This window comes from Brachyistius frenatus, unplaced genomic scaffold (assembly GCF_029030835.1).
Source record: "Brachyistius frenatus isolate BFR_SWC_R1_liver_20210118 unplaced genomic scaffold, ASM2903083v1 Contig_355, whole genome shotgun sequence".
In the NCBI taxonomy this organism is placed as follows: Eukaryota; Metazoa; Chordata; class Actinopteri; family Embiotocidae; genus Brachyistius; species Brachyistius frenatus.
Genome location: NW_027210954.1, coordinates 226,894 through 247,381, shown reverse-complemented (window position 1 = coordinate 247,381; position 20,488 = coordinate 226,894). Strand labels below are relative to the sequence as shown.

The 20,488-nt window shown below is 47.2% G+C and overlaps 2 protein-coding genes across 7 annotated transcripts in view; one reads left to right on the top strand and one right to left on the bottom strand.

Annotated features, from left to right (window-relative positions):
* The window catches only part of LOC138636131 (proline and serine-rich protein 2), a 130,431-nt gene that overhangs the window by 4,072 nt on the left and 105,871 nt on the right, over positions 1–20,488 (top strand). The window contains exon 4 of one of the 2 annotated variants that reach the window (XR_011312233.1): positions 126–3,140. Coding sequence is in view for 1 of the 2 variants with exons in the window: in XM_069723994.1 (XP_069580095.1) it covers positions 126–1,621 (1,496 nt within the window). In the remaining variant the exon portion in view is untranslated. Of the gene's footprint in view, positions 1–125; positions 3,587–20,488 lie in introns of those variants that run through there. The other variant, XM_069723994.1, reaches the window with a different exon arrangement.
* Positions 3,621–19,957, bottom strand: upf2 (UPF2 regulator of nonsense mediated mRNA decay). 5 transcript variants are annotated; one of them, XM_069723989.1, is made up of 21 exons: positions 19,868–19,957; positions 18,153–18,527; positions 16,640–17,419; positions 16,403–16,563; positions 16,097–16,288; positions 15,839–16,009; positions 15,625–15,728; positions 15,453–15,538; positions 15,074–15,182; positions 14,771–14,884; positions 14,379–14,495; positions 13,900–14,289; positions 13,537–13,812; positions 12,162–12,345; positions 10,926–11,074; positions 10,487–10,591; positions 10,255–10,353; positions 9,408–9,581; positions 7,657–7,798; positions 7,263–7,383; positions 3,621–6,249 (listed from the first exon to the last, which is right to left on the bottom strand). In XM_069723989.1, exons 2-21 carry the CDS (start codon positions 18,524–18,526, stop codon positions 6,240–6,242), a joined length of 3,858 nt encoding a protein of 1,285 aa, XP_069580090.1. In that variant the 5' UTR covers position 18,527; positions 19,868–19,957; the 3' UTR covers positions 3,621–6,239. The 5 variants fall into 5 exon arrangements, with proteins under 5 accessions (XP_069580090.1, XP_069580092.1, XP_069580091.1 ...); XM_069723991.1 differs by having other exon boundaries at positions 3,621–6,246; XM_069723990.1 differs by having other exon boundaries at positions 9,408–9,578.

The window sequence follows — 20,488 nt, the reverse complement described above, 5'->3', positions numbered from 1 at the left end:
CACAGATTCTTTATTCCCTAAAAACTCTCAAACACTTCCATGTCCTCGGGAGAAACTAAAACCTTTAAAGAAACTGAAGCTCGTCGTCATTCCCTTAATTTAATTTGGCAATTTGCTTCTCGCAGATTTTCAGAGTATGTTTCCGACGCCCGAAAGCCACTTCGAGATAAAGCCGAGGCGAGATCCGTCGGACGGCTTGCCTTCGGAGTACAACCCTCCTCTACCGAGCGGCAGCTACGGGCCGACCGACGGCCACTCCTACCACCCGCCGGGCTGCATCCCCACGCCGGTCCTCATTGCCCAGCAGATCGCCGATAACCGGGCCGGCGGGACCTCCAACCTCCTGCCTCCCTCGCTCCTCCGCCGTGTCAGCCTGGAGTCCGAGAAACCGCCGGGCTGCAGCGCAGATCTTCCGGCGCGACACGGTCCTCCCACGTCCGCTAAGCCGACCCGCTTCCCCGCCAACATCAGCGTGATCCACGGCAACAAGGAGCACCAGAACCAGTCGCTGGCAAATGTGAACATCCACGAGAGGCGGGCGCAGATGCTGGCAAACCTGTCGGGCACAGCTCACCCTCTGCTGCAGGAAGACACTCAGCCGGCTGCGGAGCCTCGAAACACTCCGACTCGCAGCGTCTCCTTCAGGGACCCGACGCCAGACAAATCCAGGATGGAGGCTCTGTCCAAGCTGGGCCTGACCAGGAATCGAGCCATGTCCGGGGGCACGCCGCTCGCCGTCAGCCCCAACGGCAGCTCACTGGACCCTCTCACAAACACCGGCGACAAACCTCCGGAGGCCGGTCTTCCCCCGGCAGCAGAAACCGGTGCCAAGTTGCCGAAAGTTACGACACCGCCTCAGAGCCAGATTCACGTCGACAGAAAACCGGAGATTCAACGGGTAGATTCCTTAAAGAGCCGAGAAGACAGAAACCTCCAACCGAACCTTTCGTCTCCTGCAGTTACGCAAAGCGCCAACTATCCACCGCCGTTGGAAACCAAGGCATCCGTCTTTCCTCCTCCTCCGCCCGAGGTCACGTCTCTGGAGTTTAACAGCTACGGAGGGAAATCCATCGTGGTCCACCCGTCTGTCGTCGCCCGGAGCGAACGGCCGGCCTCTCCGACGAGCCCCGAACCCCAAATCCTTCCGCCCGCGCTGTCCAACGCCAGCGAGTTCAACACCTACGGAGGGAAGACCAAAGTCATGACGCCCGTGGCCGTCGCCGTGGCGAGGAGAGACCTCCCCGACATCCTCAGCTCCCACATGGACAAGAGCCAAACGTCGCCCGCCAAGCCGGAGCCGCCGCCCACCGAGCTCAACCATTACAGAGGGAAGAGCCGAGCCATCAACCCGGCCGCGGGTTCCCATCGGCCTCCGGACGCCCCGACGAAGAGTTTCAGAGCTGCGGCGCCGGCCCCGGCGCCGAGGCCTCCTCGGCACTCCTACCACGGCGGCGTTCCTCCCCAGAAAGCGCCGTCGCGGGCCTTGTCGCCCGACCACAAGCGGAGAACCAACTCCATGTTTCGTCCGCAGGGAATCACCGTGCAGTTTTCTGGACGGGGGGCGTCGAACGAGTCGCGCCGGGACGCACTGAAGAAACTGGGGCTGCTGAAAGACTCCTGATGAGCCTTTGGTCTGAACCCTGCCGGGCCTGAATCTCTGGTCCCTCGTAGGGGGGCGAGTGAGGGGGGTCGGGGTTGGTACGCTAGACCTTAACCAGAGGAATGGAGCTGAGAACCTGATAGACCTGCACAGCTGGTTCTCACTTCCTGGCCATGAAAAAACAAAACAAAAAAACCCGACAAAACTGTCGTTGTTGCACCTCCGACATCGTTTCAGATAAACTGATTTATTTTATGACGAGTCTCATCCAAGACATTTTATACCTCTTTGCATCTTCTTCGGGAATCAAGTGACATTTTTTTTCTCACGTTTGTTTGAACACACGAGGTGAAGAACCAGATTTTATAAACTGAGAACCATTTCCTCAAAAAAACATAATATATTCTACAGTCTTTCTATAATCTGCTCGTTGGATTCTACCGTTTAAACGAGCTAATTTCTAGTTTCATTTTTTTTTTTTTTTTGGAGGTACGGGGTTTTTCCTTAAATATCTGGATGCTGATACATTTTTACTGGGATTTTATATTTATGACTAAAGAAAGGCTGGATTATCAAGGAGGAGGAGTCAGTGGGCCGGCGGGTTAATGTCCCTGGTCAAAATATCTCTTTGTATTATAGTAATGGAGGTTCTCTTGATACAGTACAAACAGAAAATAATTGTGGGTGTAATCAAATTTGGGATGACTAATTATGCACTGGTGTAATTTAGGAATTTAAATGGTTGAATTGGCGAATTTTTGCATCACAAATTTTCAGATATTTAAAAACGGATTTTTATGAAATCTGTAGCTTCAATCCCATAAATCATCTTTAAAAAAAAAAAAAAAGGACTATCGTTTTTAGCTGAATGTTTCTCAAACAAGAAGAAACTGCATGTTTTTTGGAGTTCCTCCTGAAGATCTTTAAAAGCAACTAAAATACTTTGAAAAGAAATATGACTGAGCATTTTAGTCATCAGTGAGTCTGTTTTTTCTGATTTTTGTACAAAGCCAAAACTTTTCTGCAATTTTCTTACTTCTTAAAATGACCGAAACTACGTCGAGAAAAAAACAAAACAAAGGGAGGAGGCGAGAAACAAGACGCCCCAAAGTCAAACGACAGTATCTCCACCGAGTCCTCTGGATCTCGACGTCCTGGAATTAAAACTAAAAAAAACCCGTCGTTACGGTGAAGAGACTCTGGAGCTGAGCTGGAGGATATTTTTACTCGATTGGACACGAACCTCCCACACCAAACCACAGACTGCTGGAATGTTTTATTTTTTTACTACGCGTAGGGACTACTTTAAAACTGCTCTTTAGGGATGGGCGAGCGTCGTACGAAACACAAGCACAAGAAAAAAAAAACCACACGGGTCTCAAAATACTTTCTGACGTTTTCATTCCTGTCGAGCTGTCGCTGATAGCTTTGCCGTTTCTGACTTTTTTTTTTAAGTGTGTTATTTAACTGCATATGTGTGTGTATGTGTGTGTGTGTGTATGCGTGTGTGTGTGTGTGTGTGTGTGTGTGTGTGTGTGGCGTGTGTGTGTGTGTGTGTGTGTGTGTGTGTGTGTGTGTGTGTGTGTGTGTGTTTTTAGTAAGACTCCGGCCCGATGTCGTTCACCTACGGCAACTTTTGAAGTGAATCTTTGTTTACAGACTCCGGTTCTCTGTAGTTCAGCTACAGTCATTTTTTGAAGGATCTAAATGGTGCATACGTGCAGTATATAAACTATATTCTGTAAATAACACACACGGCTTTATAAGGAAAATATCAGGAAATGTCTCTGCAAAGTGTAAATGTCTGCACAGGAGGAGGAATTTAAAGAAAGATGTGTGGTGAATGGAGATCAGCTGCTGCTACAGTACGACAGCCCTGGAGGACTTTCCGACTTCAGAAACATCCACATTATATCCTGTATATACGCGTTTTAAATATCTGCTTTAAATATCTAATGTTGAATTTTTCTCACTTATTAAACAGAATAACGCAACTCTTTGTTTTTCTGTTAAATGTGGAACGTGAAGAATGATGTTCAATGATTGGCCGGGAATATTTCACCTGAGTGAAAACTTAAAAGGTGATTCTACACACGGAAACCAACAAACCAATCAAAACCAACAGAGACAGGCCTCGTGTTTACTTTTGATTGACAGGCCTGTGGTCCAGTCAGGTTTCCGGTAGAAGTGGGCGGGGCTTACTGTATTCTTTCCTGCTAGAAATGCTGATCAAATTTGATTATGAATTGAGAATTGATGATCCTGGATGATGTCACACTAGCAGCTTTCCCGTTTCCCAGTTGCTCATGAACGCACCACAAGATGTATTTAAGTCAGACCTGTAATTCACCTGAATGAGGACTGTAAAACTAGAAAAAGCATCAACCTACAGTACGTTTTAAAGGGACATCATCAGGGTCTCCACAACAATGCTCACGACTGTAACGCTGTGTTTAGAGGCAGGAAATGAGGAAATACTTCTTGCCCGCTTGCCTTGTAATTAAGACCTCAACAAAAAACAGGCGCACCCCTCGGAAAACACGCCACAAACACACAACCGGCCGAGCCGACAATCGTCCTCACACTTTTGTTTGTGTATTTTTACTTTTTTATTGAGGTTAAATTATTCTCCGAGACAAAAAAAAAAAAAAAAAAAAAAAGCTTTAGTGAGTTTCTGAAAGTAGACACAAAGACAAACTAAAGCAGAGCCGCAGGGAAATAAAACGGCAATTACAGAGTATATTTATCCATCTAGAGGCTGAACAGGATGAATTCATCTAATAGGATATAATCTGGAAGATTCTCAGGCACACGGTTGAGTCCATCGGTCCAAAGTAAAAAATAACTTCTTTTTTTTTATATCATGTCACACTACACGAATCGAAGCAAAGCTGAACGCCGCCAAAATAAAATACAAACAACATCACGTAGAAGCTGCTGGATATATGTACACTCAGGTGTCCGTCACGTCTTCTTCTAAGAGATTCAACAACAACAACAAAAAGAAGAAATAATTTTTTTTTAAAAAGTGTCCCGACGGTGTGAAACTTTTGTTCTGATCAGCGAAAACTGTTTTTTTTGGTTGTTATTTTTTCTGCTGATAAAAATAGTGAATTACTTCATCGAAACGGAAAAAAAGTTAGTTAATTAAGTCGTTTTACGTGATTAACGTTACGAACTTTATGTAAGAAATACACATCGTATCCTCGCCGACTCGGCTTCGTGGTTGAAAGTCCTGCGTTTGTTACGTCCGACCATCCCTGACCTTTGACCTTAACAATTTTAATACTTTGGTCACGTGACTTCCTGTTTTTGCGTGTACTTTTCACGCCTCTGAGGGAAAACGTGACACCGACACGGCGTCCTCTCGCTACTACTGGACAAAACGGATTATTAATTAATATGAATGATTAGTGCATAATGCCAAAAAAAACAAACTCAAAACTTAATTTATTTACCAATTGTGTTTGTAGAACAGCAGATACTCTGAGTTGTTGGCACTTTATTTTGAAGGTCTTGAAGTTTCCTGTTATTTGTGTTTTGAGTATTGCAAGTTGTTTTTATATCATAATTTCAAAGGAAAAATGGAGGCAGTGTAGGAACGTCTGCAAAACAACAAGCTATGATACGCCTATTTAATATCAAATCATGTTTTTATAAAATATTTCTTTCTTTTTGACCGATGGTCGTCTCAAGACGAGCATTTTGAAAACATCTCTGCGGGGAAATTATGACGAGTATTAATCTCTGACATTTAAAAAGAAAGAAAATAATCTGCAGAATTATCATCCAGAACAAGAGCGCGGACACCGTCGGCCACTTTTAGATTTTTTTTTTTCAAGCATGTAATTCATCCCGTCCTCCTCTTCATCATCATCATCATCATCACTGGACTGTTGAACACTCTTGGTGAACGCGCCTCCGTTCGTCTCCACGGCAACCGCTGCTCTCCGATTTTAAAAAAATCCAACTGAGCAGACGTGTTCCCGCCGGTGAGTCCAAAATTACCCCCCCTTACCCAAACAAACAAAAACAAACACAACCCCCCCCTCGTGTAAATGTTGTGCACTCGCAGGTCTTAACTCCTAAATGTGAGTTTGTTGTTGTTGTTGTTTTGTTTATTTCCTCCAGCCTGGCGTGACGGGCGGGAGGAGAGCCGCCTCGTTTCGCCGTCCCGTCCCGTCTCGCCGTCAGTCTGCCGGGTCACGTGTTGTTTTGTAGTTCTGGTCCAGACAGTTATGTGTTGTTGTTGTTTTCTTTGTTGATGTTGTTGTCATTGCAGGCAACAGACACACACAAAAAAAGAAAGAGAGTCATCTGTCTGACCCTTGAACTCTGACCCCGCCGGCTCCCGGGTTTTTGATGCCTCACCTCCCTTCGGGCTTCCGGGCCGCCGCCCCTCGTCCTCGGTCTGTGGGGGGCGGGTGGGTGGGGAGAGTGTGTGTTCAGGGTCAGTGGAGGGGGGAGGGTGGTGGGGGAGGGTGGTGGTCTGTCCCCGGCTTCGGTGGGCGTCTGGAGGACTTGCTCCCTGGTTCCGACCGGTTCCGATCCGCTCGTGGTTTTTCGCTCTCTCGCTCCATTTTGCTCGTTCGTTCTCTCTCTTGCTCGCTCGCTCGCTCAGCCCGGACCCAGACTCCCATCAGCGTCTCCTGGAGGACACAGCGGGACAGAAACTGTAGAGCTGCTGAGCGGCTGCTGCAGCTAATGCAAATGCTAACGCCAGGTATTACTGCTGCTGCTCCTTCAAAATAAAAGCATTCAATTGGCAACAACACAGGCTTTTCTTGTGAAGCATTTACAGGAAATGTATCATCAACCTTTATTTTATCCTGCTGTTGTGCTGCTGATTAATATTGACTGACTTCTTATGTGATTGATTGAAAGTTAGATAGATAGACGGCAAAAGTATAAATATATATCCCGAGTCTTTTTTTTTTTTTGCTCCATTTTGGGTCTCCACCACCTCTTTAAGCTAAACGCTCCACGATGTTCACCGGGTCGCAGACGGAGTAACAAAACTTGTTTTTTTTAAAGGATATTTTAAAGAGATTTGTTGAATATTTTAAAAAAAAAAGATAAAAGAGGAGTTTTTATCTGCTGTGGTATCTTTTCAAAATAAAAGTGTTTTTATATTTGTGGAGGAATATGGCTTAACCTGTCACAATTACAAACAGTAATTGTTTATAAACATAATTTATATCCTCTAAAAAAGGTCTTCGTGTGTTGTCAAATGTTACAGATACACAAAGTGGTGCTGAAGTTAAAGTGACATCATCTTTATTTGGCAAATTTTTTCCAGAGCTTTTAAAAAATAAAATAAAAATCTCAGCTCGAATCGTTTTGCACCTGAAAAATCAGAATATATATATATATATATATATATATATATATATATATATTATGTTATATATATATAAGATAAATATAACGCTCAACTTTTAAGCTGCTAAAGTCTCGTCTGTGGTGAAAATCTCAGCCGTCAGCTGTTCTATCCTCAAATCTCCCGTTTTCTCGGCTGCTTCTGTTTCCTGCCTCGTCTCTCTTTTTCCTGCTTTTTCCTTTCTCGCCCTTTTCTGTCTGTTCGAAGAGACGACGTCGGCGCGGCCGGACGAAGAGCTTCCGATCCGACAACGTTGGACCGGCGGCTTTGAGAGTCTCTCACCTTCCTCCGGTCTTGAAGATGAGGTCGGCGTTGGGGGCGCCCTTCGGGTGCTGGTAGCGAGGCCGGCGCTCCCGGTTGGTGTTGGCCGGAGCCGGACGCTGAGCGAGAGACTGCATCATCTCTGCAACACGTAACAAAACAACGACAAAAAACAAAAACAAAAACTGCTTTAATCACAAACGTACGATGAAAAAACACGTCAGAAAAGAAAACGTGACTAAAAACTAGAGAATAAATCTTCCTGAAAAGTGTTTTACTACAATTATCTGAACGGTAATGTTCGTTTATAAAAACCAGTTCTCGATAATTCGACGAGGAAGAATGTCGGCGACTATGTGTGAGTTTATTCCAGGTGTTGTCGGATTAAAGCTCGTTGAGAGTTGGACGTCGGTACCCTGGTAGTCCTCCTGCTCCTGACGCTCGTTGATGTCCAGCGTCAGCTTCTTCATCCTCATGCGCTCCTCCTGCTCCGCCTGCTGCTGGTTGAAGTGGTTCGCCGCCAGGTGGGACGACAGGGGCACGTTCAGGATCTTATACTGGGACACACACACACACACACACACACACACACACACACACACACACACACACACACACACACACACACAGTTCAAGGAACATTAATGAGACCAGAAATGGGTAAAACAGCCGATCGCCGTCTGAAAGTAACGAAAAAAAAAAAATCCCACAAATAAAGACGTTACGTCTCATTTCTTTCATCCGTTAAAAACACAAAAAGCTTCACAGTGTCTCTGTTTCCTGTTTTAATTCTAAGTTAACTGGCTGCAGAAAAAAAACAACTGATTTCCCACATTGTTAAAAAGCATTAAACAAGAACTCGACAGAGCAGCAGTTATATATGTGTGTGTGTGTGTGTGTGTGTGTGTGTGTGTGTGTGTGTTTACAGAAGGAGAAACTTCATTTCCCATCTACAACACCTCCACCCACAAAGATCCTCTGTGCTCCGCTCCTCACACCAACTGATGTTTTTACTCCCGCCCGTGTGTGTGTGTGTGTGTGTGTGTGTGTGTGTGTGTGTGTGTGTGTGTGTGTGTGTGTGTGTGTGTGTGTGTGTGTGTGTGTCAGCTGTCCTTTAAAACAGAGTGAAGCCGTGTGGACTTAGCGCTCCATTAAAGCTCGGCGTCCTGGCGGAGAGCCGGATACGCCCTGCAGCACCAGAGGCAGCCTCAAACCACACATTCCACACACACACACACACACACACACGCACACACACACACACACACACACACACACACACACACACACACACACACACACACACACACACACACACACACACACACACACACACACACACACGAGGTACAGTAATATCGCAGACCTTTTAACACCGTGTGCCGGAAAACTCTCACACAACTTCACACATTAATAAACTTAATAAACATCATATAGAGTTAAAAAAATAAATAAATAAAAAAAAAAAAAAAAGTTGGTAAAAAACAACAAATTAACCACCAAAAAAACAAGCTGAGGATAAAAAAAAAAAAAAAAAAAGTATAAATTAATAAACAAAATTTTAAAACAATAACAAAGAAAAACAAAAAACAGTCGAATGTAAACATGAGCTGTCATTGTTGCTGTAAAAAGGTCAGAGGTCATCTTAGGGAAATTAGAAAATGAGCCAAGAGTCTCCGGTTCGATTCCCGTTACTGCGAGTCACAGAAATGATCAAATGAGCTACTGTAAGTTTAAAAAAAATCGAAGTCTTGTCCTTCAGTATGACGGCTGAAACTCACAAAGAGCTCGATACAAGCGCTCACACACACACACACACACACACACACACACACACACACACACACACACACACATTCCTGGGTTCAGTGAGGAGCGAGCAGAGTGTGTGTGTGTGTGTGTGTGTGTGTGTGTGTGTGTGTGTGTGTGTGTGTGTGTGTGTGTGTGTGTGTGTGTGTGTGTGTGTGTGTGTGTGACGGGGGGAGGGACGGGGTAATGGGGGGGGGAGTTCCCACAACAAGTAAAAACAACATTATACTGCATATTATATGTAATTCTAAGTCTATATTCCCATTGAGGAGGCGGAGTCATATTTCTCGTGATTTGAGGTGGGTGTGATGTCACGCTGTTCCGAATGTACCGTTGACCAATCACGTCTCTTCTCACCTGCTGCTTGTTGCCCTTGCGCGTCAGCATGACGAACTGCATGGTCTCGGAGATGTCGGCGTCGGCGTCGCCGATGCTCGGCGGCCCCGAGCCGCCCTTCTTCAGCTGGCTCTTCAGCTGCAGCGGGATGGCCACGTCCAGCTGGTGGACCTTCACCGTCTCACCGCTACGCTGCTGCCGGGGGACGGAGACAACACACACAGTCAGGAGGATGAAGAGGAGGTGGACGAGGACAAAGAGGAGGACGAGGACGAAGAGGAGGAGGAGAATGAGGAAGACGAGGAGGACAAAGAGGACGAAGACAAAGAGGAAGAGGAGGACGAGGACGAAGAGGAGGAGGAGAATGAGGAAGACGAGGAGGACAAAGAGGACGAAGACAAAGAGGAAGAGGAGGACGAGGATCATGAAGAGGAGAATGAGGAAGACAAAGAGGACAAAGAGGAGGAGGAGGAAGTTCACACCGTACCAAGAAGTTTGCCTACTGGTAATGAGGTGGACAAAATAATAGAAACACCGTTCTTTGCGTAGCGACGCGCTGCCGTCTTATTTATTTAAGTCCTCGTGCTTTTTTTGTAAGTCGGTAAATAGAGTTCACAATGTTCCGTCCGTCTTAAAACAACAAGCAGGCGCCCACATAGACTGAAACTGGTCCGACCAGCTGTAATCTTTCCTCTCGTCACGCAGACAACAGAGAAAACAAAAAGGTCCCTCACGGGAGTGAAATCCACATTTCATGAACATATATTTCGACTTGTTTATGCGCTAAATGCTAAGAGCTAACGTGAGTCTACGAGCCGGACCGATGGTCTGCTGTCCCGTCTGAGCCGGAGTCTGTCGGCGGTTTTACCTGCAGGTTCTCCAGCATCATCTTATCCAGAGCCTGGATGAAGTCTTCGTCCTCGGCGCAGGCGACGTGCTTCAGTCCACCTCCTCGGATGGTGACCTCCTGGACACAAAGACAAAGACGTCTTTTAGTAACAATGATCGGTGTTTGGTGATGAATCGAAAATACTTTAATCTTTGAAAATCAAACAAACTACAGTTCGTATTAAACAATTCTCTTGTGCGTGTCTTCATACGTTGCTCTCCTCGTCGGTCTCGTTTTCTTTATTGGAGTCCGTCAGGTAGTCGGTGTTCTCCTCTTCCTCTTCCTCCCTCTCCTCTTCTTCGTTCTCTGACCCTTCCTGTGTAGGGGGGTGGGGGGGGATAACAGTCAACAGCTTTATAAACTAAAGATTAATGTTGAATCAACTCTTGTCTTTCGTTTAAACTTTGAATCAGCTGAAGATTTCTGCCTGATCTCAGATTGAACACATCGATGTTTTCTGGGTGTCGCACAACGAAATATTTACGGGCATTAACAGTCGTGAAATGATGCAGATCTTTCTCCATGGATTGGACTTTTTGGCACAAAAAACAAATGCATTCTGGGAAAATCTAACGTGCAGCTCTGGTTGTTTAGATTTCACTCGGCCAGATGAGGAAGTGAATGCGGGACAGACGGACGGACGGACTCACGTCCTCCTCCTGCTCGTTCATCTCGCTCTCGTTGCCCGACTGCTCCTCGGTCTCGGCGCCGCCCTCTTCGTCGTCATCATCGTCCTCCTCGTCGAGGACCTCCCCCTCGCTCATGGCGCTGGAGCGGCCGTCCTTCCCCATGATGAGGCCTGGATCAGAAAACACGCTTTTAACTTATAAATAGATCAAACAATCAGGAAGGGAACAATCGTTTTGTTGGGATGAAGCTGTGACTCATTACAGAGACTAATTATGAAATTATGACGGTGAAGAACAAGAAGCCGAAGATCAGGTCCTGTGTGTGTGTGTGTGTGTGTGTGTGTGTGTGTGTGTGTGTGTGTGTGTGTGTGTGTGTGTGTGTGTGTGTGTGTGTGTGTGTGTGTGTGTGACTCAAGGACTGAGGAATGCTCCGATCCAGGTTAAAGTATGACAGGTAACAATGGAAGGTCTGTTTAGCTGGTTAGCTCTCCTACATTCCCACACACACACACACACACACACACACACACACACACACACACACACACACACACACACACACACACACACACGTCAATATTTCCTGCTTATTTAGAGGCTCTGAATATTTTGGGCTCTTAACCTCCAACAAAAGACGAAATCTCTGCTTTTCTAATCCCCTGAGGACCCTTTTCGGATTCACCCGCCGACTCGTTAAAGGGGGCCCGACCCTCAGGTTAGGAACCATAAGCTAATTTTTTCCCTCTCCGAGGGGGCGGAGCTCAGCTTCACATTTTTTTTCTTCTCTCTTCACATTCTGAGTCGACACCTTGAAACTACCAAACAAAAGCCGGCGTGTCCGAGCTGCCATCGAGGTGCACCTGCTACGTCTTCCTCCTTCATCCTCTTCCCCACGTCCGACACGTACCCAGAATGCACTGCAGGATTTACTCTGAACTCTCTTTCAACCTTTTAAGCAATCGAAACAATAAAACTAAGCAGATTTTAGGTGGAATTTAAATCTATTCGGGTGACCGACTTCAAAATAAACTCTGCAACCGACGTCAGTTATTTTAATTCAGAACGATCGACGTGTGTATATGTGTGTTTGGTGTGTGTGTGTGTGTGTATTTGGTATGTGTTTGTTTGGTATGTGTGCGTCCCGATCTGCCTCCCACACAGCGGGGGAATGCTGCTCGACCGGGACGACCGGAGAGCTGCCGAAACCGACGGCGAACGCTCTCGTCTTCCACCGGCGGAAGTTCGGTCGCTACTCACCCAGCTTGACGAGCACCTCCCTCTCCAGGTCGGTGACCTGCTTGGTCGCCTCCTCCAGCGAGCAGCTCAGCCTCATCTTGGGCCGCAGCAGCTCCAGGGTGTCGGTGATCATGTAGTCGATGTCGATGGGGAACGGGTGGTCCTTCGTCCACACGTCCAGGCTCTTCTTCCACCAGATGTACCGCTGCAGGCGCACGGCAGAAAGGTCACATTATAGCATGCCGTCCAAAATATCACATATATACGAGGTACAAATAAATCTGTTCCTGTTGAACGCAGCACAGTGATGCACACGCAGCAGCAGCAGGAAGGAGGAAGCAACGACCTTCATGAGGAAGTATTCAGAGTTTAGTCTCTTGATCAACATCATCACCGAGTTCATCACGTTAACGTCACCGCTGGGTCAAACTCAGACTTTGGGTCAAACTCTTGGGGAACGGAAAGAAGTCACATGGAGTCAAATACGGAGAGTTGCGGGAGGAGGGGTGGGGGTGTGGGGTGGGAGCTACGATTGTGTTGTTGAGTGTGAGAAATTGCGTGTTGTCATGTTGGGGAAGCCTGTTGCCATGGCGCCACAGTTCAGTTGGTTTGTGTTCCCTGGGTTTCAAAAGACGCAGCAACGGATCAGGTAACTGAAACAAACTGACAAAAAGAGGGAAGAAGAAGAGCTCACAGACTAATACAGCAGGGAGGGAAGGACAACGAGGGACAGGTGAAACTAATCAGGGGGCGGGGCCAAACAAAAGGACAGGAAGTGAAACAAAGATGGATAAGAGGCGAGTCACTTCAAAATCAAACAGGAGACATGAAAACCCAGACTGACCTGAAGACTACAAAGCAGATAAAGAAGCCAGAACCAGAACAGAACCTCAGAAGGTCCCAGTGGAACTCAGTGTTAACAGTCTTGACTCTGGGGGACGAATTCACGGTGACACAACCACCGCCAACGTCGAAAGAAAAACCCACCTGGTGTCTCCTGACCTGACGCCTTCTTCGGTCTCAAACAGTAGAGCTCCACCCCCTCTTCAAATGTGAACGTCAGTCAGAACGACCCGTAGACTTTCTGAACATTTCAAGGGTCTTTGTTGACCGTTTACAGAGTTTGAACCCCAAATCTGATGGTTTGTCTGTGATCTTTGGACCCCTCGGGCAGCGCTGCTTTAAAAAAATCAGCTGTGATTCTGTGCTGGAAATCACTGCACGGGCTCAGGAACGCTTGTTGAAGATTTTCGCGTTCCCCCAAAAATCTGCCGTTTCTCTGCTTCAGTTTCAGGGTGAAATCACAAAATGTTCACGTTACCAGCGGTCGCGTTAACGTGTGGAACTCGGCTGCTGACGTCCATCAAGAGACGACGAATACTTGGTTCGAATGTACCTGGAAGTAGATGAGGAAGCAGTCCAGCTTCCTCTTGCTGGAGCCTCGGTCGAAGTACTGGCCGCAGGTGTCGAGCAGCGTGCAGACCAGGCGGATGCGGAACAGGTGCTCCGGAGGGTCCAGAGGGCTGGCGCTGCCGTCCTGGTTCACCCCGAAGGAGATGAAGGAGAAGAGGGTGCGGAAGATGACGGCCGACTCCACCATGCGGTAGTTGTAGAGCTCGCCCAGGAACTTGGCGCTGCTGATGCGCCGCTGGTTGAACTTGGGCTGGTTGACCTGACGGAAAAAAAAAAAGTCTCTCGTTATTATTGTTTTTTACGACATCGCCACTGAAGTTTGCTACTTGATGTCCCGTCTCGTTACCTCCATGCCCAGCCGGATGTCCTCCAGCACGCCGTCCACCACGTGGATGCCCACGTCCTCCTGGTAGGCCACCAGGCCGGCCAGCAGGTTGGCCACGCAGTGGATGCTGTTGTACTTGACGTTCCAGATGTTGACCATGCAGCAGATCAGGTAGCTCTTCCCCTCGGGGTCCTGCCACGGCAGCTTGCGCATCTGCCGCAACACCTTCTCCGTGGTCACCTTGGACAGGTCCTTGTAGAGCAGCTTGCGGATGTACTCCTGCAGCGGCGGCCTCTTCTTCTTCACCGTCTTCTCCATGGGCGGCGGGTTACAGTAGTAGTAGGCGTTCTCCACCATGGTGACGTAGCGGGCGTCCAGGTGCTGAGCCTGCTTCTTACGCATCATTTGTTCCTGTAAGGGCAGACGGGATTTGAAAAAAACAACAACAACAAAAACAACGCCCCCGCCCCCACCCTCCCGTGAGACGGTTTGGTACCGACCAGCAGGACGCTGGTTCTCAGGTGAGATTCGGGCGATCTGAACAGGAAGCGGCCGGAGGTCTCCAGCAGCGTGCAGGCCATCTCGATGTGGTGGTGGGTGAAATCAGACAGCAGCATCTGATGGATGGACACACACACACACACACACACACACACACACACACACACACACACACACACACACACACACACACACGTCTTACTTCGGGTTCAGATTGATTTTCAAATTAAAACTTCTCAAAATGACGCCAGGAGTGAAAAGAGTGGAAGGATCGGTCAAAAACTATTTCTGAGTATCGACCAACACTAAAAACATGGAACTAAGTGTGTGTGTGTGTGTGTGTGTGTGTGTGTGTGTGTGTGTTTGTGTGTGTTCGTGTGTGTTCACCCACTTTCAGACACTGAAGCGTGTCTGTCTTGGAGAACATCTTGAACTTCGCCAGCTCGCCTATGAAGCGCACCGTTTTGTTTTTGGTCTCGATGTTGATCTGGTCCTTCTTCCGAATCTAAAAAGTTATTGGAAAAACACACACACACACACACACACACACACACACACACACACACACACACACACACACACACCGTTTGATTACAAATCGACATCCATAAATCTATCTCAGGCCTCAGCTGATTCTTTCTGTCGTCACGGTAAAAATTCGACACGTTTATCTGAACGATCGGGGAGCACCTACGTGAAACCGGAAGTCGCCCTTCAGCATGGAGCAGAGGTCCTCGGCCACGTCGGACATGCAAGGGTGCAGAGTGGCCACCAGGCGGGAGTAGAAGGGGAGAAGATCCAGCCTGCAGAGAGGAGAAGGAGGAGGAGGAAGAGGATGATGATGATGATGATGAGTCAGAGCTCCTCTCAATTATCAAACTATTACTTATGACGACGGCGCCCTCTGGTGGTGCTTAAAAGGTTCAGAATACAATAGGGGGGTGAGGAACGGGGATCAATGTGTTTCATTACATGTTTCTGTATTTATTTTTGTATCTTTATCTATTTTTTTTGTCTTTCTTCCCTTTGCTGACATTATTCAGGCTTCATATTGCTCAGTAAGACGTCCTTACCGCTGCCTGGGGACGGTGAAGAGCGCTCGCACCAGTTTCCTCCTGTTGGACTTAGTGTTCATGTTCATGCAGAAGTCCATGGCGGCCTGGCAAAATAAATATAAACATAAATTTAGGATCATTTTAGTTCCTCTAACATCATCCTGAACTGCTGGTTTTAGTTCCTCCTCACCTTGTCGATGAGGTCTCTGTTCACGCAGTTGGGCAGCTGTTGGATGAAGGCGTCCACGATGAGCTTCAGGTGGGAGCCCGTGTTCGCCTCCTCGTCCTCTTGTTCTGCACCAAAAATCCACTTCCAATAAAAATCACGTGAAGGACAACGAAGAGCTTCTGAAAACCTGGAAGAACCGAACATCCTGGTCTTTCGAAGTGGCCTCAACACTTACCCTGCTCGTCCAGCAGCTTCTTGGCCAGCTCTTCGCTCTCCGCCTCGTCCGCTCCCTCCAGCTCCAGCGGCTCGTCTGCGATGTCCATCGCCTCCAGCTCCATCTCCAGCTCCTCGGTGGTGGTGGCGGCGCTGCTGCTGCTGCCGGCCGCGTCCTTCCCGTCCTTGCAGTCTGACGGCGACAACGGCAGCGGGTCAGAGAATAAAAAATAAATAAAAACAACTCGTGTGTGTCCACGGGGGTTTATGAAATACTTACCTTTGCCGTCGTCCTTGTCTTTGGCCGCGCCGCTCTTCTCGTTGTCCTTGAAGAGGATGGCGGGGACGAACGCCTTCAGGTCCACCAGGTTCTCGTAGAAGTTGCGAGCGTCCTCGTCCTCCCAGATTCCTCCCTCCAGGTCGTACTCGCCGGGCTTACCGGGGGTGAAGATGTCGATGCCGGGGCCGTGCTCTGAGAGAGAGAGAGAGAGAGAGAGAGAGAGAGAGAGACGTGATTCATTATTTTATCTTTAAACGACACGTTAAAACTCATCACGTCGATCGTGGAACGTGAAACGTCGCTCACCCTCCTGCACCGTCTTGTCCTGCGGCAGGTCCGGCATGTTCTCGTCCAGCAGGTCGGCCAGCGACTGAGTGTTGGCCAGCAGCTTCTGGTAGGAGGTGGCGAACTCTTCGTACTGCTTGTGCCGGTCCTCGCTCAGCTCGCCTTTGGAGTGCAGGATGCGTCTGAAGAGGAAGGAAATGTTAAACCGGCCGTTCGGCGGGAGAACGAGAGGAGGAACGCCCGACGGCGGCGTCTCACCTGTTCTGCCTCTCGATGTTCTGCAGCTCGCGGTGGTCCTTCTTCAGGTGCTTGGTGAGCGAGGTGAAGTACTCGCGCAGCAGGTTCTGGAAGGGCTGCTGCTTCTCCGTGCCGATGATCTCGCTCGGCGGGAAGGCCAGCCGGAACTTGTCGGCCGCCAGCTTCACCTTGCGCGGCACCAGGCCGGCGATGTCGTCGCCGCAGTGCTTGCAGAAGCTGATCACCACCGACACGTGCGTGTGCGTCTCCCGGTCGGTGCCGATGATGTTCTTCAGCTGCTCGTAGATGAGCGACAGGCCCTCCTTGTCGGTGAAGAGGCCGACGATGGTGAGCTCGGCGATGAAGCGCAGGTCGGTGCGCAGCTTGCTGACGTTGGGCGCCTTGTCCTCCTTGCGCGCCTCGAAGTGCTTCTTCCACGCCTGCAGCAGCAGCGGCGCGAACTCGGCGTAGCGCTGGTGGAAGAGCGAGCACAGGTGCACGGCGCAGCCCACGTCGGAGATCTTCAGCTTGGCCTCCACCACGGAGCTCACCGCCTCGCCGATGTACTTGCTGAGGTTGAGCGAGCCGAAGTCGTTGGAGAGCGAGTCGCGCTGCTGCTCGGTGAGCGTGCGCAGCTTCTTGACGAAGGCCGTGTTCTTCTTGAGGCTGGAGTCCAGGCGGCTGAAGAAGGCCTCCTCGGGTCGACCCTCGTGGGCGTTCTGGTTCCGGACGCGCAGCTCCTTCCTGCACTGGTGGCGCTCCCAGGCCTCCTGGTGCAGCTGATGGCCCTCCTCCTTCTCCCTGCGGAGAGGGAGGTGAAAAGGAGAAGGACGACGGGAAGAGGAGAGTAGAAACAATGAGAATGTCACAGTAAATGCAAAAACATCCTTTAGAGGTCTTTTTCTGGAATAAATCCTGATGCTTATAAAATATAGAGAAAAATGATAATAATTCCATAATTGCAAAAGTAGAAAAATACAACTTTCATCTCAACAGTTGTAACTCATTTAAAGGGGCATCTTTGTGCACAAAACATTCAATTAACTTGGAACTTTTGACCTTTAAACTGCGTATTATGAAACTGTATTTTACATTTATGAAAAATAAAAACTTCATGCTACTTTAAATGAAGTTTCTTTGTGTGTTTATATTCACAGGTTTTAAACCAAGGAGAGTGTCATGTGATTCAGAGACGTACAAAAAATGTATGATATCTGAAAGTGTTATTAATGGGTTTCCATGCTTCTATTATCATTATTTTTACTTTTCTTTACTTCGCCCGTTTTATTTCGGCCTCAATTTGTTTCTACTTTGCCAAAATTTACACAATGACAAATAAGCAGCTCCTGCTTTCACAGTTACCACGGAAACAGACAACTATCACTGGAACTAATTTGAAACTCGAAGAGAAAAAGTCCCACGTGATGATTAACAGGAACAATCAGCTGTCCGGAACGACACCTTTTTAATTGGTGTTTTTATCCGGAGATCGATCTGACAACGTTACAGAAGACACGACGACATCGTCACTCACTTGAGGAGAGCCGCCTCCTCCTCGCGCTGCCGCTTGGCCTCCTCCTCCTGCAGCTTCCTCTCCTGCTCCTCCTGCTGCCTCTTCTCCTCCTCCTCCTTCTTCTTCTGCTCCTCCTCCGCTTTCTGCTTCTCCTCTTCCTTCTTCTTCCGCTCCTTCTCCTCTTTCTTCTTCTTCTCCTCCTCCAGGCGCTTTCTCTTCTCCTCCTTGCCACCGCCGCCGTCCTTTTTTCCGCTCATCTTGGCCTCGTCTTTTGCTTTGTCCCGAGCGGAGCCCGGTCTCCTCTCCGCCTCGCGGTCCTTCTCCTTCTCCTTGCTGCCGAAGGTGCAAACTTCTTTCTCGTCCATGTTTATTGAGCGCTTGCGTTCAGCAGGCATGCTGAGGGAGGGACGACGAGAACAAAATGTTGTTAAGCGGCATGCAGACGCCAACCGATACTGAAATTATTGATTAGAGACTTCATCGGCTTCCTGTCCGTTCTAGAACCGATTTTAAAATTGTAATAATCTTATAAGGCTCCTGAATATACAGCTGACCTCCTGTCCACCTATGAGCCTGCACGCAACCCGAGATGCTCCGGTAGGTCGTTCCTGAACGCACCTCCGACTAACCGTAAAACTAAAGCTGCCCTGGCGTTTCCTGTTCGATCTGCCAGAGGAGATAAGAGACGCCGACACGTTTTCTTTTAAGTCACTCTTATAAAAATCACTATTTGAGCCTTTTATTGACTGCATTTTTATATTGATTCACGGTCTGTTTTAATTTCTGTCGTATTTTATCATTATAATTTTATACTGTTGCATATTGTGTTTTAAATGTATGTAAAGTAACACGTTTATGAAGCGCTATAGAAATAAAGTTATTATTATGGAGAAGCAAATTCTAACAAGCAGAAGGTTTTAAAATGTTTGAATATCATATATCTTTGTTTTATTTACCTTTTTTTATAACAGTAATTTGAGCATCTTTGACTTTATAACGGCTCGTGAGACAAAACAAGAAGTTTCAACATGTTCATTTGGTCTAAGAGGAAAATATCAGCTCACTTTGTACAATAAATATGATTTAATTCAAGAAAGATGAACTGACGATGAAACTAAATGTTGACTCGTTAAAATCCTCCAACAACGTAAAAAACAACCTTTTTAAAGCTCTTTTTAATGTTTGATTCGTGATGTTTAGATGTAATGACGAGTTAACCTAAAACAGGCGAGAGGTTTGTTCAAGCTAATATTTATCCGAGTGGGAAAATGGCATTTGGGAAGTTTAAAGAAAAAAAAAAAAAAGAAGAGGATAATAAATGTAAATCTTGATGTGTGACGAACAGCAGCAGCAGCTTAGCTTCGTGTTAGCCACCTAGCCCAACCAACCGTTGCTCATCTGTTTTCATGTGAGCGATTCCAGTTGACGAACTTCAGCTTCATGTTAACATCGGGAAGAAACAGAAAGTCCTTTTTGTGTGTTTTTTTTGTGTGTAGAAGCTGTAACATTAACAACAACAACAACAAAAACAACGCTGTTAGCATTAGCGTTGCTAACGCCTTGAGCTAGGCCACTTGAATGAACGCACCGATGTAAACAAACGGTTTGGACACCGCGAAACCGGCAGTTAGTCCTCGGTAAGACGTTATAAGGTGAATTTATAACCAACATGGACCACGAATGCATTAAAAACATCATATTTTACAGTAAATATTGACAATTTTAGAAAGGTTTACCTGCTAACTGTAGCAAAACAAACATCGGTCGATAGCGGTTGTTTCCGTGTGATGCGCAGTAGGACTCCGCCGTGTTGGTCTCAAAGTGTGCCTGACTAAAAATATAAATATTAAGTTAACTTACTTAATATTGAATAACTTAATGGTAAATATGAATATTAAGTTAGTATTTACTTAAATAAAGAGACGCGTAGAGGATTTTGTAAACATGTAGAGAGTTTCGCATTTTTGCACATTAAAATGGTGTCATCGCGACAGGCAACGCCGAAGGCGACTATTCATAAAACTGCAGCGCAAAGCAGCGACAGAAGTTTTAAAAAGGGATTTCTGGCCTTTCTGGGGACAACTGGTGAAGAGAAAGTGCAACGAACTTTAAACAGGAACTCTTTCTCTTAAACAATGCAGTAATTTTAGAAACATTTTCCAGTCATAAACGTAAATTGAAGAATTCAACCTTGTTTGGATGATTTCTGAACAAATCTTGGCACAGAACACAAATTACACTTTATAATCACATAATGAGGCAAATATGATATGGTACCTTTACCTGAATCAACAAGTCAACGAAGGCTTTGTGACAAAAGATCTGGGATCCGGCTTTAACTTAACAGCTGCTACGCT